This window comes from Prionailurus viverrinus, chromosome B1, assembly GCF_022837055.1.
Source record: "Prionailurus viverrinus isolate Anna chromosome B1, UM_Priviv_1.0, whole genome shotgun sequence".
NCBI classification, from domain to species: domain Eukaryota; kingdom Metazoa; phylum Chordata; class Mammalia; order Carnivora; family Felidae; genus Prionailurus; species Prionailurus viverrinus.
Window position 1 is genome coordinate 44,812,284 of NC_062564.1, and position 27,491 is coordinate 44,839,774.

The window sequence follows — 27,491 nt, forward strand, 5'->3', positions numbered from 1 at the left end:
GCAAGGGGAGTTAGCTGGCACCAGGATTTAGGTAGTTCGTGCTGTAGGCCATAGCGGTCTCACCGTGAGCTGTAGAGAAGATTGAGTTCCCACCAAAGAGTTGAGGTGATGGGAAGGCAATCCAGTCAGAAAGACTCCTCAGCCCGAGCCACCTGCCAGGCTTAGTGTGACAGGAGAGCGTGTCCTCAGGGCTGGGAGTGAAACTGGCTCAGAGTGATAAGGTTTCCTTTCAGTCCACTGAGCTGGGAGGAGCCCAGGGGTGAGGCCAGATTAAGGAGCAGAGGCAGCCCAGCTCTCCCTGGTGATTTGTTCTAAATTAGAATCGTCTTGTCTCAGAGAAGTTTAGTCTTAGAAGCTGTTGCTTCCTACAGGCCCACCTGGGACAGGTGTTCACAGGAGTGGACTAGCGCCTCACTGAATGCCAGCCCTCAGTATAGAAGGTGGCCCCTGGACACCGGGACGACAAAGCCACATATTCCCACAAAGACTTGCAATCAGAGGGAGAGCTAGACGGGCGAACGACTAAGTAGAATACACACATCTAACTGAAGGAGGACGCGTGGGAGTTTCCTTCAGCCCCCACAGCATCAGTGTCTTCCTTTCCCCTCTCCTCTCTGGAAAGAACTGTGGCTTGAGGTCCGTATTTCACATCTGGACCATGGTTGGGGCAGCCTTTCCAACAGCCTCCCCTCCCCAGTAGCTTTCTACTCAAATCCACACGTTCTGGGCGCTCTGCATTCCAGAAGCCCGTGTGCCAGGCACCACGTGGGCACTGGTTATACAGAGACAAGAAACATGGTTCCAGTTTCAGAGGCTGGGGTGGGGGGTGGGGGTGGCATGGGGGAGAGGAGTTTGAGGAGCATCTGGTAAACAGATCATCACTATCACTGAATGACGGTAACTCTTAGAAGAGTCTATAACAGCAGGAAGGGCACTAGGAGGTTGTGTCGGTCCTAATTTCCAGAGAAAGGCAACTAAATGAGCTTCCTCAGAGAGTGGAGAACCCCAGACTTACAAGCCTTAAAATTGGTTTTTGTAAATCTTAAGTACAATCTATCTGCCAGTGGGGGGCCCAAACTCAGGACCCCAAGAGTTGCGCGCTCTACCGACCGAGTCAGCCAGGCGCCCCTGGACTTTCAAGTCTTACTAGAGAGCGCCATCTTCTGGTCTGGGTTCTGCCTACCTCCCAGCCTGTCTGGGGGCCTTGTGATACCTTGGGGTATCACACACTTGTTACTGGAAAAGAGAATCACTCACTCCGCTACCCCTTATAGGCTCTGGTTGAAGGATCATAACACCGCTCTTCCATTTTACTAAGACTAATGTTGGGAAAAGAAGAATTTTAAGGCGACTTTCATGGGCAAAGGACTCTAGTAAAATCCCACTTTTTTTTTTTAAATGTAGTTAGGTTCAAGATCTGCACAAAATTGGGGGTGGGAGGAGTCTGATGCTGTTCTGTAGGGTAATGTAAAGAACCACTCCCGGTGCAATTATGTTGCTCTTGGGAACATATTTCCCCACCCCCATAGGGATGTCGACTGCAGTGTCTAAAACTAATGGATGTCTCTGAGGGGTGTTTTGTGCACACACAAGCATGCCGGAATTATCAGAATTTATCTGCTGGACAGCCAGAAGTAAATCCTTATCACACACCTCGCACTAGTGGGCAAGTCTAGAGGAGACTTTGAATGCCAGTGCCCACCCAGAGCTATTGTGTTGAAGCCCCCTTGTGGTGTGGGGCTAGAGCGAGTAATTCAAACGTAAGGGAATGAACTGTTGGGGATTACTGTATCTTGGGTTGGGGGAAGGAGGTGAATGCTCCAGTGTGATCCAGTCCTGGGGTAGTAGGTGGGACTTCTCTAAAAAGAAGAGGTCCGCATGCTCTGAGAAAGCAGTCTTTTGGGGATGGGGTGGTATATTTAAGTATGCACATCAAGGAAAGAAACTGGAAAAGAGGGGGGTGCCCGCTTTTGAAGGTATTTTGGTTTGGTTGTTTTTAAAAATTTAGTTGTTACTATTATTATTTTCTCTTGAGAGAGATAGAGTGAGCCAGGGAGGGGCAGAGGGAGAGGTAGAGTCTTAAGCAGGCTCCATGGGTATGGGAGCCCGACACAGGTTCCATCTCATTGCCGTGAGATCATGACCGTGAGATTATGACCGGAGTCAAAATCAAGAGTCAGAGGCTCGACTGACTGAGCCACCCAGGCACCCCTGGTTTGGTTGTTCTCTAAATGCTTACCTCTTGAACTGTGAGGAGAGTTTTAGGAAATTTCCCCTTTTACAAACATACTTCTCATTTATGTTACAATCACCTTAAGTTTCTCCACCCTTCAGCAAGGTGCATGAACGGTCTCGTGATACTGGTGTGGAAAAGGAGAAAATGGAAGTCGGGCTGCTCTGTGCTCCCGGGTCAACTGATGACTGGTCAGTGGGAGAGCATGCGGCTAGCCCACAGAGCTCTGAGGTGCAGGAAATTCCGTCGTGCGGTAGTAAGGGAGGGGAACAGCTGTGAGCAGAGGGGGAGGTGCTTGTGAGCCGGAGGGGCTTCCGTTGAACGGGCAATCCTTGTAAGGCACAGCACCTCCTTCCCAATTTATACTAAAGGTAAGCAACATTTGAAGCAGGGAAAGCTGATGCTTGGATTGCAGGTAATATGCAATCTTTGTGTCAGAGATGCCCTTGTTCCCCACTGTGGTCCAGGGAACTCACAGTCTCATTAGGGATACAGAGAGTCCTCTGTACCGACCACTGATTACAGCTCTTTCAAAAGAACCTACCGCCCTGTCTCCTCAGATCCCTTTCTTTTTTGAGGCCCCAATCCTTTGAGGTCTCTCTGGGTACATGGTCACTGTGTAGTCTGTCTCTTCAGGTTAGTAAGCGCCATTTTTTATTTTGAAATCTTTTCAGTTCTAGGACGCAGAATTTATTAGTCTTCTAAGGAAGGCAGTTGTATCTTATCTTGTAACCTGTAACCTGTACCTTATTCCTCAAGGGAGTATCCCAATTTGTTAAGGGGCTGACAAAACATCCGTATTCTTCAATCCATTCTGCACAGGAGCTGTCCAAACATTTTCTGTTCTCAGGGAAAAGTGCTGATCTTACCTTCCGGCCCCAACCCCCAATGTAAGGTTGAAATTAAGCCCAGAACAGCTCCTAAAATCTGCTGATGCCAGGAGCCTAATTCTCCATTGTCGGCCTGAGAAACAGATTCCCCGCACACACTTTAGGCACGTGCTGTGATGACTCCCATCTGCTTTCTTGGAGTCATCTGGACAGACTTTGGTGGTCCTTGTCATTTAACTCAACTTTCTTATTTTTCAGACACAATGGATTAAACCTTTCAGGCGTTAAAAATCTTTATTTTTAACGAGTGTGATTACATGACTCTTTTGGCGACTTTTAATTTATATTCAAACATAACATACATAATTTTAAATTTGTAAGCTTGGTTTCTGTGATAGCATCACTAGAGGCACAATTTTGTTCAAGATTCTCTGAACAAATTCTCTGATTCCTATAGCAAGCTAGGAACTTTGTAGCATAATCTTGGAATATCTTAAAGCTCAGCTTAAGCTCGGTTTTAAAACATCTACATCTGCTTGAACCCTCCAGTTTGCCCAAAGCCTCATCACTCCATATTCTTTCACTATCAACTCCCTTGGGTATTCCTTGCCTAGTCTCTGAAATCATTTGAGTTTGCCACTCGATTAAAAATATATATATATTTTAATGTTTATTTATTTTTGAGAGAGAGTGAGCGAGAGAGAGCGCGCGCAAGCGCTTGGAGGGGGGAAGGGCAGAGAGAGAGGGAGACACAGAATCTGAAGCAGGCTCCAGGCTCTGAGCTGTCAGCACAGAGCCTGAAGGGGAGCCTGAAGTCATGAATTGTGAGATCACGACCTGAGCTGAAGTTGGACGCTTAAACGACTGAGCCACCCAGGCGCCCCTTGTCACTCTGGATTTTAATTCAATTCCCTCATTCTATAGTTGAGAAAAATAGACTGCATAGACAGGAAACAACTTGCCTGGGAAAGCCACTCTGCAGAGTAGAACATAATTTCCTGCTTTCTCACCATACTTTGTACTATGGCCAAAATCAACATTTGTTACCAAAGAGTAACAGAATCTACGATTCCCCCAGCATTTCAGAAGTTAGACTTGTTTGGGAATGGCCACAATTTCTTGTCTGTTATGTGTGTCCACGTGAGAAGAAATCTCACCTAAATTCAACTCCCCCGCCTCGGTCTGGCCCACTTCAAACCGACCGCAGACGCCGGGGGAAGGCAAGGCGAAGACGCGGTCCACACCAGGAACCTTCTCTCCTAGCTCACGTTTCTACCCGAGGCTGCAGGGACCCGGACCGGAAGTGGCTCTCCGCCCGCGTACAGAACTACCTATGTAAACCGCGTTTGCTCTGGCCGGAAGAGAAAGGTGCAGCGCTTAGAAGGCTCCCCTCCTAGTACCGGCTTCCGCGCTGTTGCTGTTGCGGACGTGCGAGTAGATATCTGAAAAGCTTCCGAGACTCTGGGTTGTGACATGCCGGGCGGAGGCCAGTGCCCCGATTGCGGCTCCACTGAGCTCGTGGAAGACTCTCACTATTCGCAGAGCCAGCTGGTGTGCTCAGACTGTGGCTGCGTCGTCACCGAGGGAGTCCTTACTACCACCTTCAGCGACGAGGGCAACCTCCGAGGTATTTGTGCCGGCCTTTCCAGGGCCGTGGGTATAGGCTGGGGTGGTGGAGGGATTGACATCAGATTCCTCTTATGCCTCTCACGCCCTCTCGTTGTCACGTGTACACTTAACTACGGGAGAAAGTGACCTAAAGTGAAGGAGCGCTGCAGGAGGGCAGGGACGGCCATTCCTCTGCGTTTTTCTAGCACCTGGTACGGTATCTGGCATGTGTTAGGTCTCATAAACGTCGACCAAATGAAACAGAGAAGCAGAGTTTCACTCAATTTATCTAGTCTGGGTGTGATGGACGGATGGAATTCTTTACAAGTGCGGACAAAGTATGAGCCCGAAGCAGCCTTTAGCCCTAATTGACAAACACATCTATCTATCTTTCTTTCTTTCTTTCTTTCTTTCTTTCTTTCTTTCTTTCTTTCTCTCTCTCTCTCTCTCTCTCTCTCTCTTTCTCTCTCTCTCTCTCTCTTTCTCTCTCTCTTTCTCTCTCTCTCTCTTTCTCTCTCTCTCTTTCTTTCTTTCTTTCTTTCTTTCTTTTCTCCCCCTCCCTCCCTCCCACCCTCCCTCCCTCCCTCTCTCCCTCCCTCCCTCCCTCCCTCCCTCCCTCTCTCTCTTTCTCTCTTTCTTTCTTTTATTTCTTTCTTTCTTTCTTCCCTCCCTTCCTTCCTTCCTTCCTTCCTTCCTTCCTTCCTTCCTTTCTTGAGTCCCTGACCAGTGCAGCCCTCAAAATCAGCAATCAGGAAAATTGCCTGGATTGGATATACAGGAGAGATGGCTGCAAATTTGGAACTCTTGAAGCCACTTTAGTGCAGTCTTAACGTTCCTCAGTCTCTATTTTGAAAAAAAAATTTTTTAACGTTTATTTATTTTTGAGACAGAGAGCATGAACGGGGGAGGGTCAGAGAGAGGGAGACACAGAATCTGAAACAGGCTCCAGGCTCTGAGCTGTCAGCACAGAGCCCGACGCGGGGCTCGAACTCACAGACCGTGAGATCATGACCTGAGCCGAAGTCGGCCGCTTAACCGACTGAGCCACCCAGGCACCCCTCAGTCTCTGTATTTGATAGTGCTTGTGAACGTAGAAAACCAGATGGACTTTTAATGTGCAAAAATGGGCACCTTCATGAGACAGGGAGCAGAGCCTAATGATATGAATTCTCCCTGGTTTTGTGTGGTGGGAGGCCAGGGGTCTGGTGAATAAAGACTAAACAAAGCTATTTGTTGTCCCTTATTTACAGAAGTAACATATTCCCGAAGCACAGGGGAAAATGATCAAGTTAGCCGCAGCCAGCAACGAGGTGAGACTCAACCTTTTATGACACAGTGGCCTTAAAGAAAATTCTTCTGATGGTCCAGCCCATCTTCTTGCTTTTCCTGATTTCAGCATTGCTATGTAAGGTAGAGTAGAAGAGAATGGTAGTCCGAAATAAAGAATGGACATGATCTAAGAGAGGCGGCAATTCAGTATACAGTTTGGGTTTGTCAGGGGTATGTTAAAGGTTGATTTAAGCATCCCAGATCACACTTTGGCTTGGCTCTGAATCACACCAGCCCCTGAAGAGTGGTGGGTTGAAATGTGACTTCTTTCCCCAGATTTCTTTGTGTCTTTAGAATGACCTCACCAAGCGTCACTCCTGTCATCGTAGAAAAGTACATCATTTGTGCAACTTGTATGGGAGGCAAGTGTAGCAGAAGTTGCTAGGAGCCACTCAGTAGTGCCTTTGACCCCTCTGACTCTGGCTGTGGGCTTTCTTAGGTCTCCGCCGAGTGAGAGACCTCTGTCGAGTCCTGCAGTTGCCATCAACATTTGAGGACACAGCAGTTGCCTACTACCAGCAGGCATACCGGCACTCTGGCATCCGTGCTGCCAGGCTGCAAAAGAAGGAGGTGCTAGTTGGGTGCTGTGTCTTGATCACCTGCCGACAGCATAACTGGCCCCTAACCATGGGAACTGTCTGCGCCCTGTTGTATGCGGATTTGGATGTGTTTTCTGGCACCTACATGCAGATAGTGAAGCTCCTGGGGCTGGATGTGCCCTCGCTGTGCTTGGCAGACCTGGTGAAGACGTACTGTAGCAGGTACCTGCCTACCGGGAACCCCCGGGACGGGATGGACCCTTAGCCCTCAATCTTTTTACCTTTCTGTCCCTTTTTCACCAAAGCGCATCTAAAGGGATTTGGGAGGAAAATCTATATTCTCCCTCCCTCGTGCTCTTGTAGTCTCTCTTCCTAGTACTTGGCGATAAAGCTGATTCCATTTCACATTTCTAAACTGTTTGGCATTTCCGAATCCCTTTGCCTTTATTGCATCCTGATGCCTGATGTAGGCAGCGCAGGTATCAGCCTTGTCACCGGGCCACTGAGTTGCGGCTCTCATGTTGTGCGTGGCCTGCTTGGCTGTGTGCGACCGCCCTGCCTCAGCAGGATCATCTGCAAGTGGAGGTGACAAGATATTAGTGACTGGGCCGGCGGTGGAAGCTACTGCTTTTTTTTTCATTTTATTTTCTTTAGGAGCCACGTTCTTTTCCTCTCCTCTCCTCTCCTCTCCTCTCCTCTCCTCTCCTCTCCTCTCCTCTCCTCTCCTCTCCTCTCCTCTCCTCTTTTTTTTTTCTCTTCTCTTCTCTTCTCTTCTCTTCTCTTCTCTTCTCTTCTCTTCTGAAAATAGAGTAGAAGGCACAGGCTACCAGTGTCAAGTTGTGTTGGGTTTGCTTGGTTACTTCCTAGCTGGATGACTCTGGGCCAGATTTTTAACTATAAATGCACGTAATGGGGCGCAGAGTGGATGATAGGAGAGCATGTGTAAAGCACGGAGAATACTGGCCGACGGGGTCGCTGACACATTAGCTCCTGCCCTTCACCTCACGGGTGGGAGACACAGCCTGTCTTCTCTCAGCACCTGTATAAACCCGCTGCCAGCAAGTTTGAGTATTTGTTCCAAGAGGACAGAACAGCCCACCTGGAGTGGACTGCTTTTCTTCACTTGGGAAGAGCAGTCCCCTCCCCCATGGGCATCGAGACCAGACTGTCCTTTTGGTCATTTCAGCTTCAGACTGTTCCAAGCCTCCCCGTCTGTGCCAGCCAAATACGTGGAAGACAAAGAGAAGATGCTGTCGCGAACATTGCAGCTGGTGGAGCTGGCGGATGAGACGTGGCTGGTGACTGGGCGGCATCCCTTGCCTGTCATCACTGCTGCTACTTTTTTGGCATGGCAGTCGCTGCAGCCTTCGCATCGGCTGACATGTTCCCTGGCCCGTTTTTGTAAACTGGCGAACGTGGACCTGCCCTACCCCGCTTCCTCCCGCTTGCAGGAGCTGCTGTCCGTGCTGCTGCGGATGGCCGAGCGGCTGGCCTGGCTGGAGGTTCTGAAGCTCGACAAGCGCTCTGTGGTGAAGCACATCGGTGACCTTCTACAGCACCGCCACACGTTGGTCCGCAAGGCCTTTCGCGATGGAACGGCAGAGATGGAAGCTGGGGAGAAGGAGCTGCGGGGACGGTGTCAGGGGCCAGAGCAGGGAAAAGAGGAGGTGGCGAGTAGTTCCTTAGATTTGCCTGAGGGGAAGCGGCCAGCTAGTCCCACCCCTCTCCTCCCACCTTGCATGTTGAAGCCCCCAAAGCGGATCTGCCCCCCACCCCCAGTCTCCACAGTCACCGGAGATGAGAACATATCTGATAGTGAAATAGAGCAGTATTTGCGTACCCCTCAGGAAATTAAGGACTTTGAAAAAGCTCAAGCTGCAAGACAGGCTGCCAGGAGCGTTTCTAGCCCTCCCTGATGTACATCCAGGGGAGCACTCACCACATTCTGACAGCAGCTTAATAATAATCCTGTCCTATCTGGAGAAATCAGCATATGTAAGTCCTTAGGTGTTTTCTTGTTTAAAGGAACCAAGGGACTCTGCAATTACCTGGACCCTGGGTCCTGGAATAGAAGTTGGGAGCAGTGCAGGGACGATTGGCTTGGAGAGAATCGGTCCTTTGGTGCCGGAGAAGTGGCCCATGTTTGTATTACGTGAGATGGCTTTCCTCCTAGACTGGTTGGAGGAGGTTAGGCTTCCTCCTGGTTTGAACTGGGTACAATGCTGCTGCTACAGGCCTGATGAGGGCCCTTGCTGCTGGTATGGAGCGGGTGGTATCTTGAACAGTATCAGCCCCCAGAGGACAGGAACCGGGCAGCTGTGGGCCCAGTGTCCACCTATAGGCATCAATGGGTTCTTGTGTATGAGGTCATGAAATCCTCCACTTCATAACAAAAGGACCGTGGGTGGACTAAGGTTATAGCTCAAGGGCTTTGCAAAATTTTAATATATTAAAACAAGAGGCATCTGCTAGAAAACATTCTATTGTATAAAACTCAAGCTTTTAAAAACATGTTTTCTTTGGCACTTTTCATCCCCTCCCTCCCTTTTTTCCCCAGCGTATTGCAAAAGCTCTCCAGTGCTAAGGCATTGGCAGGGTATGTAAACAGCAGCCAGCATATGTGGAAGAATAATACGAAGCTTTTTTTTTTTTCCTTTTTGTCTAATATTGTCTGTGCAGCAAGCATAAATAACAGGATTCATCCCAAGGTGTGTGGGTTTTCTCCCCTCCCTTATGTCTTTTGCCTTCGTGATCAGGCTGCAGTGACATGGACGCTGGGAGGGGACCTAGACCAGGTCTTGTTTTCCTGTTCTTCACCAGGCCAAGGTTTCCCTCCACCTTCATTGGGTCCTTTAGTAAAAGGCTGGTGGTGACTTTCTAGGTTGGGGGAAAATATGGGTGCTGGTGTTTAAAAGTAGTGAAGGCACAGGGCCTGGGTGAGCTGCAGGGACCCTACCTGATACCTTGAGGGATTCAGCTTGGGAGTCTGTGAGGCAGGAAGCCAGTTTGATGTTGGGAGGTTTCTCCCTAACCTGACTTAGAGGTCAGTTCTTGGACTGGTCCTTCCATACGGCCTCATGGAGGCAGGGAAGTCTCTTCCTCAGCCCCATGGTGTTAGAAAGCTGAGACTAGGGGTGTGGGGCTTGCAACTGAACAATAAGTGCTTCCCCAACACTACCTGCAGCCTTGTGGTAGAGCCTCTCTTCGGAGCACTGTTTATAGGGCCAGGTTTAGGGCGTGACTGCCTTCAGCTCCAAATCTAAGCACTACGACTCTCTACTTCCCTCAGATCCTTACCAGGCATCTGGCAGAGTCAGCTTCTCAGGTGTAGGGCCTTGGCTTTGTCCTGGGACGCCCCCTCTACAGCCCTGCCATGTGGTGTGTGGACCACTCCTGTGGGAAGTGTCCCACCGTCCCTGATGGTGCAACCTTCCCACCTGCTCCCACCCCCTTCCCTAGAACTCCATCTCCAGAGCTGCTTTCACACGGTTCTACCTTCTCTTGCATAGTTTATCTTAAAAGCAGCACCTATAGGTCCTGGTCATCTGGCTCAACTGCTAGGCTGGCCCCCTGGTTGGCCAAGAGCAAGGTTGGGGAGAGGCCCTAGGATCTAGGCACAGCGGGCTGACTTCTGACGAGGGCAGTGAGGAGAGAACGCTGTTCTCAAGCTCCTGTCATCTGTGTCTTCCTGATCAGGCCGATGACCATCGGTGGATAAGCTGTGGGGAGTACCTAAGGAGGAGCCCACCTGGGGGCTCTGGGGGGGCAGTCTCCCACTCCACGGGCTGGCAGGACCTCCCCTGCTACCCTGGACGGCACCGATTTGACTGCCAAAACCAGCCTGGGCTGGGACGGAAATGTATCATGCCTGTGGTCCTGGGATTGTTGCTACCCCAGAGGGACTGCCCTCTTGGCGGTGGCAGGCCTCCCCCTGTGTTTTCCCCAGCGTCCAGGACTAAAGCTGGTGTGCCGAGCCGCAGCCATGGGCGCCTCTACCTCAAACCCGTTGATGTACCGGTTGACGTCTTTGAGGCCCCGCCCCCCCTCCCCCCCAGCAGCCTGGGTGACAGGGCCACATGGCCAGCCTGTCCTACAGCGTCGCCCAACCCGGCCCTAGACGGTGGTTTCGCTCTTCCAGAGCCCCGTCTTCATGCAGGCGCCTCCGGCCGCCTCCGTGCCCGTCATGGTGATGTCGTCGTACTTGGCCCCCTTGGGCGCGCCGTTCAGACTGGCCGCGTTGAGCGGGTACGAGCGGCGCTTGCTCTCCCTCTCCAGCGCGCCGCCCCCGCCGCCCTTGAGGTTGTCGCGACTGGCGCTGCGGCGCTGGCCTGGCCGGCCCGCCTCGGGGGGCGGCGCCGCACTCGTGTCGCTGCCCTCCGACGGCGTGAGCATGGGCTCGCCCTCGAGCTGGAGGCCCGGGCTGTTGCGGCTGCTGCCCGGGTAGCTGTCGGACGGGCTGTTGTGCAGGCTGCCGCTCTCGCTGGACAGCAGCTCCGGCGCCCCGGCCGCCGCGCCCCCGCGCAGCGCCTTGAGCCGGTTCTTGGAGCCGGCCTCCCCCGCGCGGTGCCCCTTGACCCGACTCTTGTGCACTCGGCGCCCGTGGTGCAAGTTGTTGGCGTGGCGGGGCGCGAGGCTCCCCCGGGAGCCCGTGGGCTCTGGCTCCCCTTCCCCGCGGGCCACCACCCCGGCCTCGCACACCTGATTCTGGGCCAGCTGCAGGTTGGTGAGCTTGCAGGGGCCCAGGGGCGGCGCGTGGCCGCTGCTGCCGCTCGGGGAGGACTTGAGGGAGGGAGCCCCCTCTCCGAACACGGGGGAACCGTCCTCTGAGGCGGCGGGCACGGCCCGGGGTGAGGCGCCGGGGGCGGAGGCGTGGGGGCAGCAGGCACGCCAGGAGGCCCTGACGTCCCTGCGCCTGGCACAGTGGTGGGTGAAGACGAAGAGTCCCAGGGCAGAGGCTGCCACCCCGTACAGGCAGCTGCACACCACCCGGGGCAGCCAGCGCTGGGACACGGCCAGAGCCCCACAGGCCCACATGGCCAGGTACAGGAAATGCGTGGTCACCAGCGCCCCCAGTTGGACTCCCGGAGAATAGAGGCCGTCACCATCCTCCGGGGGCCCGGGTGTCACCACCCCCGCGCTCCCAGTAGCCAGAAGGGAACCTGAGTCATTCAGGAAGGGGCCGCTGCTCCTGAGCCTGGTGGAAGCCCTGAGCTCCTCCCCTGGCTCCAGGGAGACCCTGCTGGTGCCCCCCTTTGGGCTCTGTGCCAGAGGACCCCTTAAGCGCAGCCCTGCACACAGGAAATAGATCCAGGTGATCAGCAGAATCAAAGCCACCGGGATGTAGAAGGCTCCTAGGCTTGGACGCCACACCAGCCAGCAGCTGAGGGGAGACACAGGCAGTGGATGAGGAGGGGGAGCACGTCTGAGGTGGCTGGGTGGCTGGGGTGATAGGACATGGTGAGTGGAAAAGCAGAGGTTGGCTGAGTCAACATGCATGGGTTTGGGGTGGGTCGCCGGCGGAGCGGGCCTGGCAGGTGCCCCTGCCAGGGAAGTAGAAGGCGTCCAGTGTCAGGGTGGGTGGGTTTGGGGCGGGCAGGCAGCGGCGCTCACTAGGGGCTGTGGTCCCGGTAGTTGTGGATGTTGACAGCAGCTGTGATGCCACAGATAATGAGTGGGATCCCTCCAGCGATCAGATAGAACCTGGGGAGGAATGGGGTTTGGGGATCAGAGAGATGGGGAACCAAGGGAATTGGAACCAGGTGCCCGGAAACCTTGACTCAGGGTCTCTGTCCCATCCTCTTTCCCCTTTAAATTCTGTCAGAATTTTTTGCCTGGGACGCAAGGCCCCTACGGGGCAGGCTCAGTAGATTCCTAGGGGACTTGGCCAAGACTGTTCTAAGGGACAGAGGCTAGAATTGCTCTCTCACCCTAAACACTGCAGAAATCAGGGTGCTGCTCACGTGGCCAGGATCCCTGTCCAATGAATGCCCTTTGGAGTCTCTTCCTTCCCTGGCTTTGTCATGCGGGAAAAGCCCTAAGGGTGCACCCACCCCATGGCCTTGGGCAACCTGGTGCCACCTAGGGCCTTTTCTCTTTGGAGCGTGATCTCCTAGGATCTTGGACCCACCCTGCATCCACCCTGGGAGGACAGAACTTGGTGTTCTATACCCGCCTCTGAACCCTTCACCCTTGCAAAGCTGACAGTCGAGGCATGTACCGGAGCATGGGACGGGGAGCGGGCGGGGCAGAGTCCCCTTCTTGTGGAGGGGGCGCTCTCCAGGTGAGCTCCTTGTGGAGGACGCGGGCCTTCACACCCATCCAGAGCAGTGTGGACAGTGAAGAGTAGTGCAGAGTGACACCCACCTGCAGGGTGAGGCCACTGAGGCTGGGGGACAGGGCCGCTACGACTGGAGCCACCCCAGAGCCTCAGTGCGCAGCGTTCTCCCGCTCCTCCCAGGTTCCCATCCCCAGCTCTACCCAGATCCTCCTCAAGGTTCTGACCCCGTGGTCACCCTCTCGACTTCCAGCCCGGGGTTCTCTCCCACTCCGGAGACTTGACACCCCTGCTCTTGCTTTCTGGCTTGTACCTGACCTCTCCTTGCAGACCCCATTCTCCACTTTGAAGACCCATCTCATAGTTTCTGTACTTCTTACCTCCCCTCCTCTCATGCCCCCGACCCCAGCAAGGCTGGACACAACAGTGGAGCTGGGGCCTGTTAGCATGAGTCCCCTTTTCCCCCTGCACCCACAGACTCTGTGCCTAGGCTGCCATCACTCATCTAGGAGCGCCCCCCGCCCCGCTCCAGCCCCTTCTCCTGCTTACTGCCTGGCAGACCGTCGGGTAGTTGGTGAGTGTGATGCCTCCTGCAAAGACGGCGGAGGTCATGGCCATGTGGAAGCACAAGTTCAGCAGCATGTGCCAGCCCTTCCGGGACACGTGGATGGAGCTGCCCCAGAAACAGTAATTAATGGGCCACTCCGCCCAAGATCAGGTCCATGGGGTCTCAAGGTAATTCAGAGAGCAAGAGGGAAAGGCAGATATCTATGTGCATACATGTGTGCGAGTGTGATAGAGGCCCCAGGGCAGGAAGGGCTTAACCCCCAAGGTGTGTTTTCCAGCCCTAGACCCTGCAAATAAGATGCTAGGCAAGGGCCCAAGAAAGTCATGTGGCCCCACTGGGGAAAGGAACACTTGGCCAGTACTTGGTGAGACCCACAGCCCTCCCTCCTCACCCACCCCTCCTGCGGGCGCTCCCACCTGTGGTTGAGGATGTAGGTGATGATGGTGGAGAAGAGGCAGAGCAGCAGCAGGGCGGTGCAGGGATACACGACAGGGTGCAGCCCTGCCCCTGAGCCCCCTACTTCCCTGGGGAAGGCGCTCAGCTCCTAGAAAGAGTAGGAAAGAGGACGTATTAGGAAGCCAGGGGTAGAGGCCACCCCACGGAGTCCTGGCCAGCCCCCCAGGCCACTTTTCCTTTCCCCAAGCCCTGTCAGCTTTGGCCCCTAGTCTGTCCAGGTAGGTGAAGATGTAAGTGCTGTGAGTCCGCTCTTAGGAAGTCAGTCTTAGGCAGTGTTAATCATCTACTGCCTGCCTGTTCTTCCCTCCTAGTCTCTTGCCCTTCCGGGAGCTTTTCTGAGCCTCAGCCTGAAAATCAGGGATGAGGAAAGAGGTGGAAGTTTCTATCATCCAGCTGATCTGGGAGAGCGGGGTGCAAAATGTGGTGAGGGAGTGGGGTGACCAGAAAGGAGAAATGTTCCCAGATTTTTTTTTTCCACTTAAAAATCTGGGTCTCAGAGAGTGCAGGATGTGAAGACTGGGCTGGGGAGTTCCAGGTCCATCTCTTTCGATGAGCAGAGGCAGAACCTCCCTGTCTCCTGAAAGATGAAAAGGTGTGGGGAAGGCCAGAGGGACGTTTCCCCATGAGTCCTACAGTTATGAGGCCCGATAAGGCTGCTGTCCTCTCTGTAGTTCTCTGTGGCCCCAGTTGATCCGAACACCCCCATTCTCACCTCCCACACATTCCCCAGAGTTCTCCCAGCCTCTGGGCCCGTGTTGCACTCACCATGAGCACGGCCACATTGCCCAAGTGCTGGCAGTGCAGGGAGCTGACGTTGGGCTGGCTGGAGCGGAGCTGGCAGCCCTCGGGGCTCCAAGCCCCGGGGCCGCCCGGCCCGTCCTGGCTCCATCGAGCTGCCATGGGTTCGGCCCCTTCAGCCCAATGCCGTAGTGAGACGGCCACTGGCTCGGTCAGGTTCCCCACACCACAGCCACCTGCGGGAGACAGGGAGGTCCACACGGGTGGAACCGGGCTGCGGGGAGGCTGGCTGTATGGAACTAGGTGGCGGCGAGTGAACAACAGCCTGAGCGTGCACTGAACGTCCGCGGGCCGGGCGCCGGCTGGACTTCGGGACATGGTTAGGTGCCAGTTCGGGCCCTGCCTTCCAGGTGGTCAGTCTCACTAGGGTGACACAGGGATGGATCCAAATAAAGCACCAGGGGGCGCCTGGGTGGCTCAGTCGGTTAAGCATCCGACTCTCAGTTTCGGCTCAGGTCGTGATCTTGCGGTTTCCTGGGTTCGAGCCCCGTATCAGGCTCTGCGCTGGCAATGCAGAGCCTGTGTGGAGTTCTCTCTCTCTCTCTCTCTCTCTGCCCCTCCCCTGCTCACGCTGTCTCTGTCTCTCTCAGAATAAATAAATAAACTTAAAAAAAAATTTTTTTTAAAGAAAAATAAAGCACTGGGAGGTGGCCTGTTCCAAGTGCCGAATGAAAGGTGGTGACCTACCTGAAAAGAGGGGACTCTGGGGCTGGGGTCAGGGACAGGAAGGTGGAAGGTACTTGTACTCAGGGAACAAAAGGTGAAGTGAGGATTCGGGGATGGAGGGAGTGGGGGCACCCGGAGAGGGAAAGTTGGCACCAGGTTAGGAGGTCGGAGGGAGGGAGGGAGGCCAAGGTGGGTCAAGGGTCTGTGTTTTTAACTCTTGCAATTTGACAAATCTGGGATATAAATCCCAATGTCTTCCTGAGGCTTTTCTCCAGAAGCCCTTTACAGGATGTCTCTGTCCCCTATTCTCCTGGGAAATGGGGTGTGGTCACTCTCCTCTGCCACTCCCCCAGGCTCTTAGGGGGTGCTGTGGGTGAGGGAAGGGCAGGAAGGGGTGTGGGGAGTTCAGCGCCTTACTGGTTCCTGCAAAGATGACAGGGGTGGCCACGCCACGCCTCTTGCCAGGCCCGGGGGCTCCGGGACGTGAGGTGTTGCCGTGGCTGCGGAAGAGGCGGCCGTTTCGGAAGACAAGCAGTTGCAGGGTGCAGTCTGGGGGGACAGGGGGAGCCAGGGCAGCCGGAAGGGACGAGAACAGACTGGGCGGCAGCTGGATGGAGGCCAGGGCCACGCTGTTCTGGGGGGACATCGGAGTTCCTCAGAGACATCTAGGACCCCCTAGGACTCCAAGGCCTAACGGCTCCCCCCTCCCCCCTCCCCTCTACCCCTTTTCTGGAGCAGCTTCCACTCACAGCACCCGCTTCCACGAGGCACCTGCATCTGGGCACATCCCCTCTTAGCATCCGCCCCCACACGCCTCCCCCAGTGCCCACCTTGATGTGGAAGGACGACAGAGAAATGCTGGGCCTCCCCGTGGTACAGCGGAAGCGGAGCTGCTGATCGGCCAGGGGCTCTGGCTCCGGGGAGGGGTTCTGGCCGGGGCTTCCGGGCCGTATGCCCAGCACTCCCGCCTCCCTTCTCTGGAAGGCTGTGCAGGTCAGCCCCACGTAGCTGTGTGGCTTGATGAGGTAGGCCTCCAATGCCACGTTTCTTGAGTTCTAGGGACAGGGAACTTGTCACTCCCCCCCCATTTGAGATCTGGCAGCTCTCTCTTGGCTTCCTGCTGAGACCACACGGTCCCTCTCTGCGGGTTTGCTCAGGCTGTGTCCCCCTACACATTCTTCCTTCACATCTTCCCAAGGCCTGGCAGTCTTAGGTCTGCTGCCGAGTCTCCCCTACCCCTGGCGATGGCACCTTCTTCCTCCTAAGACCTTTCCTCCCACTCACACCCTACCTTGTATCTTGCTCACTTCTCAACAGATACTAGTTCTGCCACCCCAACTAAACCGTGGAGCAGGGTCCACGTCCAGCCTCCCTGTACCTCCGGAAGTGCCTAGCAGAGCATCTTGCTCCCCTGTGGTTGCTAATGGGTTCACAACCCACCCCTGGCGATCTCACCCTCTTTTCAGGGGACAGATGTCTCCATCACTCCTCATTCCATCACAGTGCTGTCACCCTGATCCCAAGCCCCTCTAGTTCCTTGGGCTGGTGCTACGGTTCCGTTCCCCACTGTGAAGTCTTGCACAACTTCTCCCTCTCACTGGCCCCCTCTCCTTTGCACTGCTCCTGACAACTCGGAACTGAATTCCACTCCACTGAGTCATGCTCTGTGCTCTGGCTAGCTGGGCGCACGGCAGGTGCATACTTGGAGGACTTGCTGCCCGAAGAGAGGAGTGTGTCTGTCCTGGCTGGCGAGGGTTGGCCCCCGTTGATTCTAAGGTCCCTCCCAGTGCGAGGCTCCCCAAGGAGCTTCCTCCCAGCTGACCCATATTACCACAGAGATGTGCTGGGCATGGGGGCTGAGGGCAGCCCCCCCGATGCGCTCCAGGGCACCCACGATGCCGCTGCAGGCCTTGTCTTCACGCTGGGCCAGCCACAGCAGGTGCTCGTCTACCAGCATCAGGTTGCTGGCCATGTCCACCATCACCTCCACCAGCTGGCAGGGGGCAGGGAGTCACTGAGGGCACGAGTCGGGTTTGGGGCCCAGGGGCGGGGACACAAGAGGCTTGAGCAAGGGACAGGGTGGTTAACAGGGGCCCCAGAGGCCGGGTTGAATCTCACCTCTTTGATCTGGTCGACATAACCCAAAAATTTTTGGATCATCTGAGCCACATAGACAACATCCATCATGTCCGAGAAGCTGGCCGCCTCAGCCGTGTACACCCGCAGCTGGTGGGCCAGGGTCAGCGCGTTGGAGGCGTTGATGGGCATCTGGGAGAATTGAGGGGAGAAAGGAGACCGTCCAGTTCTGCTCCTTCTCCCCGAGAACTGCCCCTAGGGGGCCCCCTTGTCTGTGCTGATGCTCAGGGTGCCGGTGCCTGGGAAGAGGGGTCTAGCCCACCAGCTGGGTCTAATCAAGACAGGAGGCACAAGGAAGGAATGAACTCAGGACTTGAGGCTGTCCACTCCGAACACCACTGGCATAAGGACAATGGGACGACCTCACGCTGTCCTTGTTTTCCCCCTTAAGGCTGTCCTTGCTGTGTTTGGGACTAAAGATGCTCGGGGTGGCCCTGGGAGGGGGTGGTCTGAATTGCCTGGAAGAAGAAAATTGAGAGAACAAGAGCCCCTCACTGCGCACGCCCACGGACAGGAGGGGCGGCGGAGTGGCCGCGAGGGGGCCTCCGGGCCCCGTGGGGCCAGCGGGCTTCTCCCCTTCCCGTTTCCCGACCCAGAGCAGACGGGATGCCCCCTGCCCCTCTCCTCTCCTGGCCTCACCAGCACAAAGGTGTAGAGCACGCGGGTGATGTCGTTGGTGTACAGACAGTGGGAGTAGTCCCCGGGCTCCCAGCGGCCAGCTCGGTCACACCGGCGGGAGGCTCGGGTGCCCGGGGCACCCCCGCTCAGGGGCACTGAGGTGAAGGGGTACTGTAGACAGGACTGGTAGGCTGTGATGCCAGCCAGGGTTCGAGGCCACCTGGGGGTAGAAGCAGGAGGCTGCTGTTGTCCCAGGCTCTTCCTTCCCTCAGAGCTAGGGTCCCTCCCCTGCCCTCGAGAACCTGGATGCTCAGGCCCCTTGGGACCTGGGGGAAGGCTTCAGAAGCAAAGGTTTGGACTGGCCTTCCAGGGGCTCCCGAGCCCCACCTTCTAACTTAGTGTGTGTTCAGAGTCGGAGCCCTGAGTTCAAGTCACTTAGCCTTGGCGCCCCTGAGTATTCTCAGCTGTACAACGGCGAGAACAGACCCGCCCTCACTGAGGGGGCCATTGGGATATTACGGCGTGTTTGTTGTGCGAGAGTTTTGTGTACTGTTAATGTAAGGAAGCAAACCAAAGAAACAAAAAAATCCACCCAAACTTCCTGTTCTGCACAGCACATCTCAGATGGGGAGTTCATACCAAAAGACAAGGGCTCTGTCAATACAGCAGCGGGACAGTGGCACTTGGAGCTGGACAACAAAAGTGCTGTCTGCATCTCAGAGCAGATGGGGAGACCCTGGTCACCAGTGTTGTCAGACGCAGGAGCGGGGGTGGGGCTGGGAGGGGGGGTCCTCTGGGGCAGCAGAGGCGACCGCACCTGAAGTCCCCGCGGTTGTTGGCCACTCGCTCAGCCGGGCAGTAGGAGGCCGAGGTCTCCAGCACCACGATCTCCACCTTCTTGCTGGCATTGCCCTGGGCCGTGGACACCGAACACTCCCACTCCCCTGACGCCCACACGCCGATGTGAGACACGGTCAGCTCGCTGCAGGTGGGCAGGGGGAGGGCCGGCTCGGCGAGGTGCTCCAGGTGGCCATGCCACTCTCCCTGAGCGCCCCGGCCCCGTCCACCCGCGTCACCCTGGCCTAAGTGTGCAGGGCTTGAGCTTCGGGGTTCTTTTTCCTTTAACTGAGCGAGGAATACAAGTACATACTCCTTTCATTCCCATCGGCCTTAAGATATTGTTTTCCTGAGCTTCAATTTCCCTGTGTGTATCAGGGAGATAATAATACCTCTCTCACAAGTCTACTGGAGAGATTAAGTCTGATAATAGAGCTTTTACATCGTAAAGGCACTAAAGAAAAGTCAGATGTGATCCTTTTTTTTTTTTTTTTTTTTTTTTCTATCAGGCATTTAATCTGTATTCCCCTATCCAGACTGTGAGTCCTGGATTTCCAGGCACACACACAAGCACACTCTTAACGCTCACGAATGTACTCCCAAGGACATCTGGGCACAGGGCGTTGGGCGGGCGGGGGATGGGTACTGTGGCAGCAGGGCCTGTACCTGGTGATGAAGGTGCAGTCATGGATGAGGCTCTCGGCCAGGAGGATGCCCGCCTGCTCGTCACCCTCCAGGGGGGCCCGGTTGTGGTACCAGCGGATGCGGGTGTCTTCTCCCAGGTAGCTGGCAGAGCACTGGAAGGGCAGTCGGTCACCCTGGAAGACCACTTGGCGCAGGGACGGGATAAGGTGGTGTGTGTGCAGCTCCAGGGCCCCTTCTGTGGGGGGGACACCAGGGCAGTGAGGCCCGCGTGCAGCAGTGTGCAGGGGGCAGGGGCGTGGTGTGCAGAGCCAGGAGTGGAGCTGCACTGGAGCCCACTCTAGCTGGGGAAAAAGGGGCAGGAGAAAGCCCCTGGAGATAAGAGCACAAGGAGGGGGTGGGCGGGTTTGGGGCAAGCAAAGAAAAGCGCTCATGTGGCAGCACATTTGTCACCCCAGGAGGTGGGACCCGATGCAAACACAAAGCAGCAGCCCCAAAGAAAGTTTAGGAACAGCTGATGGAGAAGGACCCCCAGGGGGATCTGAGGGAGAGGATGCCCTGGAGACCGAGAGGCAGGGGGAGCCTCGAGCCAGTGGGGCCCTTCAGGAGCGCGTCTGCGCCAAGGGTGCAGGGTGAGGGCGTGCTTACCGCAGCGCAGCTGGGCCTCCTGGAGGCCGCCCAGGGCCTGGGCGTGGAGGGCACCGGGGTAGGCACAGAGCGTGTGCTCCGACAGCTGCAGGGAGCGATTCCGGGCCCAGGACAGCAGCCAGCGCAGGCGGCAGTCGCAGGTCAGGTACTCAGTGCCGAGATCCCTGCAGAATGGGTAGAGGGGCCACAGAGTAGAGCGGAGGGGGCGTGGGCTCAGGGGGTGGGGCTGGAGCCCTGGGAGGGAGACTGAAGCTGGGAAGGGCACATTTGGGTATGTGTTTGCCACCACCAGCCTGGCGATGGTGGGAAGGCAGGTATGATGCTTTCAGCCATTGCCTGTCCCGCCTATGCATAAGGCTGGCCACGGTGGTCATGATACTTGCATGTGTCCTTCCTGGGCAGAGAAAGGAAGCAGAGGTCTGAGTCCTTGGGCTGGAAATAGATACTCACACAACCTTAAGGGCTGGCAGCTCATCAAAGACCCCAGGTTGCAGACTGGAGAAGATGTTTCCAGATATGTTTCTGCAGGGGGGCAGGGAACAGTGAGCCCGGATCTCAGGGTCTCCCTGAGCCAGAGGAGGGAGGAGTGGGTGAAGGGAACACAGGGGACTCTGAGGGTCTGGTGCTGCCCTCCCTCCTCCCAGGCCCCTCCACCCCACTAACTGCCCCTCACTTACAGTCGGAGAAGCCTGGGGAGGCCCTGGAAGGTCTCAGAGGTGAGACAGCCAATCCGGTTGTTGGATAGATCTCTAGAGAGACACACACACAGCCTCAGCAAGCTGGCCGCGTAGCAGCACGTGGATCCACTTGTGGGGGACACGAGTGTGTGGCCGGGGCTCGTGTGGGGAGTAGGATGAACAAGGAGATGGGCTTGAGGTGTCTCCTCCATCAGCGCCCCCCGCCCCAGCAATACAGCGTGTTGGGGACAGGGGCGCTGTGAGTGGGGAAACGAGAAGGGACCCAGGGGACCGTCCCCAGGGCTAGGGGAGCAGGACATGCCACTTACAAGCGCTTCAGCTCTCCCAGGCCCAGGAAGGCCCCGGGATGCACTGTGCTGATGACATTGTTCCTCAGGTCCCTGTGGGAGGCAAGTGGGAGTACTCACACCTCTGCCTGTCTGGGCCACATGCTTTCCTGGGGTGGAGAAGCTTCACTTTTACCAGACAAGAACTAGATTTCCTTCTAAATCTCCTCAGCGCTGGTTGGGAGGCTGGATGAAGGATCCCACCCCTTAGACGCGCCTCCGCGGCCCACCCCAGCTACTGTCAAGGGGTGCTGGTCAGAAAGGTGTCAGGAAGCATATGGAAGCCAAGAAATGGGGTGGGGCCACCTGGGACACAGAAGCAGCGCACGGTGGAAGCAAGGAGGGGAGCCGGCACTGAACTGGGAGCCGGGAGCCCTCGCTCCAGGTCGCTCCAATCCGAGCTACCCAGGATCTCACAGGGGCTGCTGTGTGCACCACTTGAAAATGGATGTGAAAGTCTTTTGTAAATTGCTATCCAAAGGTAAGATCTCCTGGAGTGTGGCACTGGGGGAGGTATTTTCATAGCCATCCTGTCCATGTTGATCTCTCCATTTGACAGGTGTGGAAATGGGTCAAGCAGCTGATGACCGCATGGGTGCTGACCTGGGTCTCTGATTCCAGGGCACAACCATTACTGTCCTCCTCCTCACCCCCCCCCCGCCCCGCCCAGCGATCCCTCATTCTTCAGGTGAGGAAGGCAAGGCTGAGGGGGTAAAGGTTTGTCCACCTGCCTTCCCACCATGGTCTCCTAGGAGCCCACAGTACTGAGGGAAAGTGGCAAGGGAAACACCATCTCTGGGCTGAGCCCGAGCAGGTCCAGACAGAAGAAGGTGGTGCGCCCCCCTCCCCACCCCCCAGCACCTGCCTGCCCTCCAGGGCTTCACGGGGGCCAAAGGCCACCCACCGGGAGGAGCAAATTGTCTGTCCCAGGGTCTGGTTGCTCAAGCTCAACCACACAGCCACACTCCAACCCTCCCTCCCTTTTATCACCTCCCCCAGTGGTGGCAGGGTAGAGCTGAAGGGGCAGTTCCTGCCCACTGGGGACCCACCAGTGCCTACCTGGTCCCAGCTCAAAACCTGGCAGACTGGCAGCTATCTGGGACCACTGAGGACCAAAGTGAGCACTGGCCCACTGGCTGCATCCCATCCTCTGCTTCCTGGGCACAGCCACTGGTATCTAGACCACCAGCTGGCCACTCACCCAACTACTCAAGGACCACCGGAGTCTTTCCTGAGCCCGCCCAGCATGCGTGCAGCCTCACGGAGTAATGCGCCAGGAAACCTCCCTGCTCAGCCAGACTGCCTCCCCTCCTGGGACCGTGGGCTGGGGGCTGTTGCCTCCTTGTTTGCTCCCTTCATTCCATGGTGCTCTCTGTGCATTCCCACCCCACCCCAGGCATCTAGGTAGATTATGAGGCAGAGGGCAAGGGTGGGGGATTCCTGGAGTAATCAACCTGTCAAAAGGGCCTGTGCAAGAAGGTGGAGATTGACAGAGATATCTGGGGCCAGCCTGCTTTCCAAGGCCCACCACCCTCCAGCCCAGAATGACACAGGGCGCACTTGGCCCTGCCTGCCAAAGTCTCAGGGACATCTGTGGATTATGGGCACGAGGGGGTTAACTAGCCGCTCCCAGCTCTGGGAGAGGAAATGGGTGTCCAGGATGGAGGGGGGGGTGCCATCCCACCAAGGGGCCTGTTTTCGCACAGACAGTCCCAGCTGGGGACAAAAACACCCAGAGAGAGAGAGAGAGAGAGGAGAAATAAAACACGTTGCTTAGTCCCGCCCATGGCCAAGGGTCCTCATACCGGAGCTCCCTCTCATACCGAGGACGTGGCCTCCATAACCCCCTGTCCCTTGAGAAAGAAGGGAAAGTCAGAAGGGGCCAGCTTCCTCAAGAAGGGATGGCTTCCATACCCAGGCATGCTGGTAGTGCCCCACCGGGGACTGTGCAAGTATGCAGACCCTAGATGCTCACGCAGCATGGACACTGGAGAGGGACAGGAAAGGTGCCCTGCCTGGCCTGGGTTGCCCTTCCTGCCCGGCACCCCCCTTTTGGCTCCTTACTCTCACAGCACCCCCTCCAGTGCTGTTCCAGCATGTGCCCCCTGGCCCCTGTTGGGGTCTGGCCATTCTCAGGGCTCTGCCTCCCACCCCCACGCGGGGGACGGGCAGAGGGAAACACATTCCTCATTGTGTCACTTCCCTTCATGGGCTGCCAAGGGGCTGAGGCCGCAGCCCCCCGCCCCTTCCCTCTCTGCTCACTGTGTTTATTCTCATTTCCTCCCCGGCCCCCCTTGAGAACCCCCACCCCGCCTGCCCCACTGATGCTCTGCAGATGGGAGCAAGGCGGCCACTCGGGCCCCAGCCCCTTCCTGCCCTGGGTTTCCTGCAGCCCAGAACCACGGGAGGGGGGTGGGGGCTGAGAGGGGAGCTTCCCCCCGGGCGCTGGCACTCCTTTTCCCTTGCCTCACACCCACAGAGTGGCTTTAGGGGTGACCAAGGCAGCCTTTCCAGAGCCCAGGCAGGCCAGGCCTGAGTCTTCCCTGAGGAGCATAGGCCGGAGGCTGCTCACTGATGGGGCTGATGGGGTCATGGACCCTAAGGCAGGGGAAGTGTGGCTCTGGGGCTGTACCCTCTCTAGCAGCAGGAGGAAATACTATCATAGAACTTGGATTTTTTTTTTTTTTTTTTTTTTGACCAGTAAGGTCCCTATAGGTTGGTGCTTCTCGCTTTAGCACATCATTTTGAAAATCTGATGATGGCTATGGACTCCTGCTTCAGAAAATGCACTACACCCAACACTGTATGATTTCTGAGGGCTTGTGGCACCCAGGTTACAACCCCCTGTTCGGGATTGTCTAAATCCGATCCCTTCATTTCTTAGCTGAGGTCATGAGGATGAACAGATGTTTCTGTGATGTGGAATCTCTCACTTTCTCCTTGCTTCCACAGAGCCCAGGTCTTGTAGGCTGGGAAAGTTGCGGTGTATGGATGGACCCTCCCCTCCCCACCACCCCTTGCCCAACCCAGAGCAGGCTACCTTGACTCTAGGCAAACCCTTCTCCCTGTACCTGTGCCAATTTGGAGGAGAAGGACCCGATGGCAGAAGTCAGGCAAGGGGGGCGGGGGTGGGATTCCTGAGAGCAAAACATACCCTCTACCCTTGGGAAAGCTGGAGCTCAGGAAGCTGAGTGTGTAAGAATGAGTGTGTGAGCATCAGCAATAAAGGGGCAGATTAATAAAGTGGACTTCGTAAAAACTTAAAACTTTTCCTCTCTAAAGGACATCATCAAGAAAGTGAAGGACAACCCAGGGAATGAGAGAAAATCTATATCTGATAAGGGCCTTCTATCTAGAATATATAAATATATAAATGAGAGAAAATATATCTGATAAGAACCTTTATCTAAAATATATAAAGGACTCTTCCAACTCAATAATGAAACAACAAACCTGCTGGGAAAAAAAATGGGCAAAGGATTTGCATAGACATTTCTCCAAGGAGGAGGCAGAAATGACCAAATAATGCATGGAAAGATGGTCAGCACCATTAGTCATTAGGGAAATGCAAAGAAAAACCACGATGAGCTCTCACCTCACATGCACTGAGATGGCTATAATACAAAAAACAGGCAACAGCAAGTGTTGACGAGGGTGTGGAAAGACTAGAACGCTTATGCATTATTGGTGGCAGTGTAAAATGGTGCAAGCCGCTGTGAAAACCAGTTTGACAGAGGAACTACAGAACCCGGGTGCATATCCAAGAGAAGTTCACGGAAACCTGAACGCAAATGGTCGCAGCAGCATTATTCATAAGACGGCCCAAAGTGGGAACATCCCAAGTGTCCATCAACTGATAATGCATTCGTGCTACATTCACACAACAGAATATTAGGCCATAAAAAGGAATGAACTGCTGATATATGCTATAATATGGATAAACCTTGAACACATTAGGCTAAGTGGAAGAAGCCAGCTATAAGGGATTACACATGACATGATTCCATTGATAGGGAATGTCCAGAATAGGCACATCTATAGAGGCAGAAAGCGGATGCTTCGGGCTAGGACATAGCAGGAGGAATGGGGAGTGGCTGCTCATGATTCAAGGTTGCTTTTTGGAGACGATGAAAATGCTCTAAAGTGAGGTCGTGGTGACTGCACGACTGTGTAAATATGCTACAAAGCATCGGATCGCACACTTGCAGTGGGTGGACTTCACGGCATGTTAATTACACCTCCCTAAAGCTGTTAAAGAGCCGGTGTGCGAGACAGAGCGTGCACGTGTGCGCGGGAGCGCGTACTGCGTTTGGACAGGGTTGGGGCGGGCCCCAAGTTGGCTCCCTCTGGCCCCCACAGACCTCCCTGCCTGTGGGTTTAGAAACCAAATTATAGGTTCGGAGGCCGCAGAGCAGCTTTCCCCGGGCCCTCCAGGACTTCCAGGGTTCACTGGAAAGTGGGGGCTGGCCTCCCCCCGCGCTCCGCCCCGCAGGTATGGGGGCTGTCTAGGGGAGGTCAGGGAGAGGATCCGGCTGGAGGAAACCTAGATGGTCTGGGGCTCTTCTTGTCTCTTAGGTCATCCAACAGGTATTTACTGAACATGTACACTATGCCAGGCATCGGTGCTACAACAGCAAGCAAGAGGTCTGTCCCCGAACCCGTAAGCCTCCCTTCCCAGCCCTCAGCGGCTCCCAAGTCGGCAGCTTCTCTTCTGCATTCCTCCCCAGTGTGAGTGGGGATGGGAAGGGGAAGAAGGCGGGGCCAGGCGGCCTTGCTCTTGGCCCCGCCCACAGATTAATGGAAACCACCTGGCGGGTGAGCAGCGCTCCACCCCCAGGTCCCCCCCACCCCCCATTCCTTGCCATCGTTCCCATGAGCATCTGCTTCTAATGAGTGCCCGGCACTGCTGCATACCAGCCCCCGGGGCTCATTAATCTCATTAGGCAATGACAAATCATCCTGGGGCTGACCAGGCTCCCCTCACCAGGCCCTCTCCTCCAGGCATGCACAAGCCTCTGCGGGCTTGTGTCCACACACAGCCACTGACTCGCCTGCATGCCCAGGCTCTCTCCCTTGGCCTCTTCTGGGGGCTGCCTGTCTTGTGGCCCACTTGGTCCCCGTTTGGGGGGCTTCTCACTGTGATCGTGGCACCCTCGGAGCCCTGGAAGGTCTTCTGGTGGCCTGCTCTCTGTTGAATGCGTGTGGTGGGGGATGTGGGCAGAGATGCGAGGGACCAGAGGAACGGGCCATCCGTGAGTATTTCTGGCGCCCATGTTTCAGCTACCTGACTGTCCACCCAAGGCTGGGGCACTCTGGGCAGATCCTATGCAACGAGGGGCTGCCGACATAACATCTTGCAATTTCACACTCTTCCGAGAAGGGAACAGAGTGGCCATTTACTGACAGCCCTTGCTGTCCCCACAACAGCCTGTCCAGGAGTCCCACACTGCCCTTTTCCAGGGGAGAAACCCGAGGCTTGGACAGGCACCCGGAAAGTAAAGGGTAGAGGCAGGATGCAATCCCAGACCTCGCTTACTCCAGAGTGGAGTTCTATGCCCTTCAAGACCTCCCCACCCCAGAAGTCTTTCCTCCACAACGGACAGGCTTGTCCATGCCGAGGGGAGCTGGGACACAGAGGGGAGGGCTCAGAGACAGGGTTTCTCACACCCATCTGGACGACTCTGTACACTCCTTGGCCATGAACTGCTCTGCTGGACCCTGTTTCAGGTTTTCTTGGCCGACAGCGCCCCACAAAGGGTGTCCCCCATCTCTCCTCTCACCCCAGGTGCTCTCTGGAGCACCTGTCCTCCACTGAGATCATCTCAGGCACGTTCCCACTTGGCGCTCTCTCTGTACTCCTCCCAGCCTCAAGGTCCTGCTATGCATTAACCAGGCCTACTCCCCCCATACGCTTATACTTAACCAATTTTCAAAGGCCAGAGGGGCGCTCAGCACAAGGAGGCAATGATGGCATTTTTTGCAGCCCCGACCTGCCATTTCCATTATTAGGCCAGGCCCCAACCCTCCCACGGGACTTGCTGCTCACAGGCTCTGGGATGTTAGGCTGCCATGGACTCAGCTGCCCAAGCCTGGACGTCTGAGCTTGCCAGCACAGAGAGATCAGTGTTTCCTGGCACCAACTGCATGCCAGGCCACAGCATCTCATTTGTGATGAATAGGCCCACAGTCTAGGGGTCATCTGGTCCACTGGTTCCCAACCCCGGATGAGCATGAGAATCGTCTGCATACCTTGTAAAAAATTCCCAGGCCCCTTCCAACCTGATG

At 55.7% G+C, this 27,491-nt stretch overlaps 2 protein-coding genes across 2 annotated transcripts in view; one reads left to right on the plus strand and one right to left on the minus strand.

The window, feature by feature from the left end:
* Window positions 1-4,383: 4,383 nt before the first annotated feature.
* BRF2 (BRF2 RNA polymerase III transcription initiation factor subunit) lies at window positions 4,384-8,528 on the plus strand. Its single transcript, XM_047856412.1, has 4 exons — window positions 4,384-4,690; window positions 5,922-5,981; window positions 6,440-6,761; window positions 7,726-8,528. Exons 1-4 carry the CDS (start codon window positions 4,537-4,539, stop codon window positions 8,453-8,455), a joined length of 1,266 nt encoding a protein of 421 aa, XP_047712368.1. The 5' UTR covers window positions 4,384-4,536; the 3' UTR covers window positions 8,456-8,528.
* Window positions 8,529-8,954: 426 nt separating this feature from the next.
* ADGRA2 (adhesion G protein-coupled receptor A2) overlaps window positions 8,955-27,491 on the minus strand; it is a 35,314-nt gene continuing 16,777 nt past the window's right edge. The window contains exons 3-19 of the mRNA XM_047856410.1: window positions 21,189-21,260; window positions 20,860-20,931; window positions 20,633-20,704; window positions 20,183-20,346; window positions 19,559-19,772; window positions 18,873-19,037; window positions 18,077-18,275; window positions 17,420-17,569; window positions 17,133-17,294; window positions 16,132-16,356; window positions 15,719-15,935; window positions 14,603-14,811; window positions 13,798-13,925; window positions 13,363-13,486; window positions 12,757-12,902; window positions 12,150-12,239; window positions 8,955-11,919 (exon numbers count right to left, since the gene is read on the minus strand). Of these exons, the coding sequence (XP_047712366.1) occupies window positions 10,653-11,919; window positions 12,150-12,239; window positions 12,757-12,902; window positions 13,363-13,486; window positions 13,798-13,925; window positions 14,603-14,811; window positions 15,719-15,935; window positions 16,132-16,356; window positions 17,133-17,294; window positions 17,420-17,569; window positions 18,077-18,275; window positions 18,873-19,037; window positions 19,559-19,772; window positions 20,183-20,346; window positions 20,633-20,704; window positions 20,860-20,931; window positions 21,189-21,260 (3,676 nt within the window). The 3' untranslated portion in view covers window positions 8,955-10,652. The remainder of the gene's footprint in view (window positions 11,920-12,149; window positions 12,240-12,756; window positions 12,903-13,362; window positions 13,487-13,797; window positions 13,926-14,602; window positions 14,812-15,718; window positions 15,936-16,131; window positions 16,357-17,132; window positions 17,295-17,419; window positions 17,570-18,076; window positions 18,276-18,872; window positions 19,038-19,558; window positions 19,773-20,182; window positions 20,347-20,632; window positions 20,705-20,859; window positions 20,932-21,188; window positions 21,261-27,491) is intronic.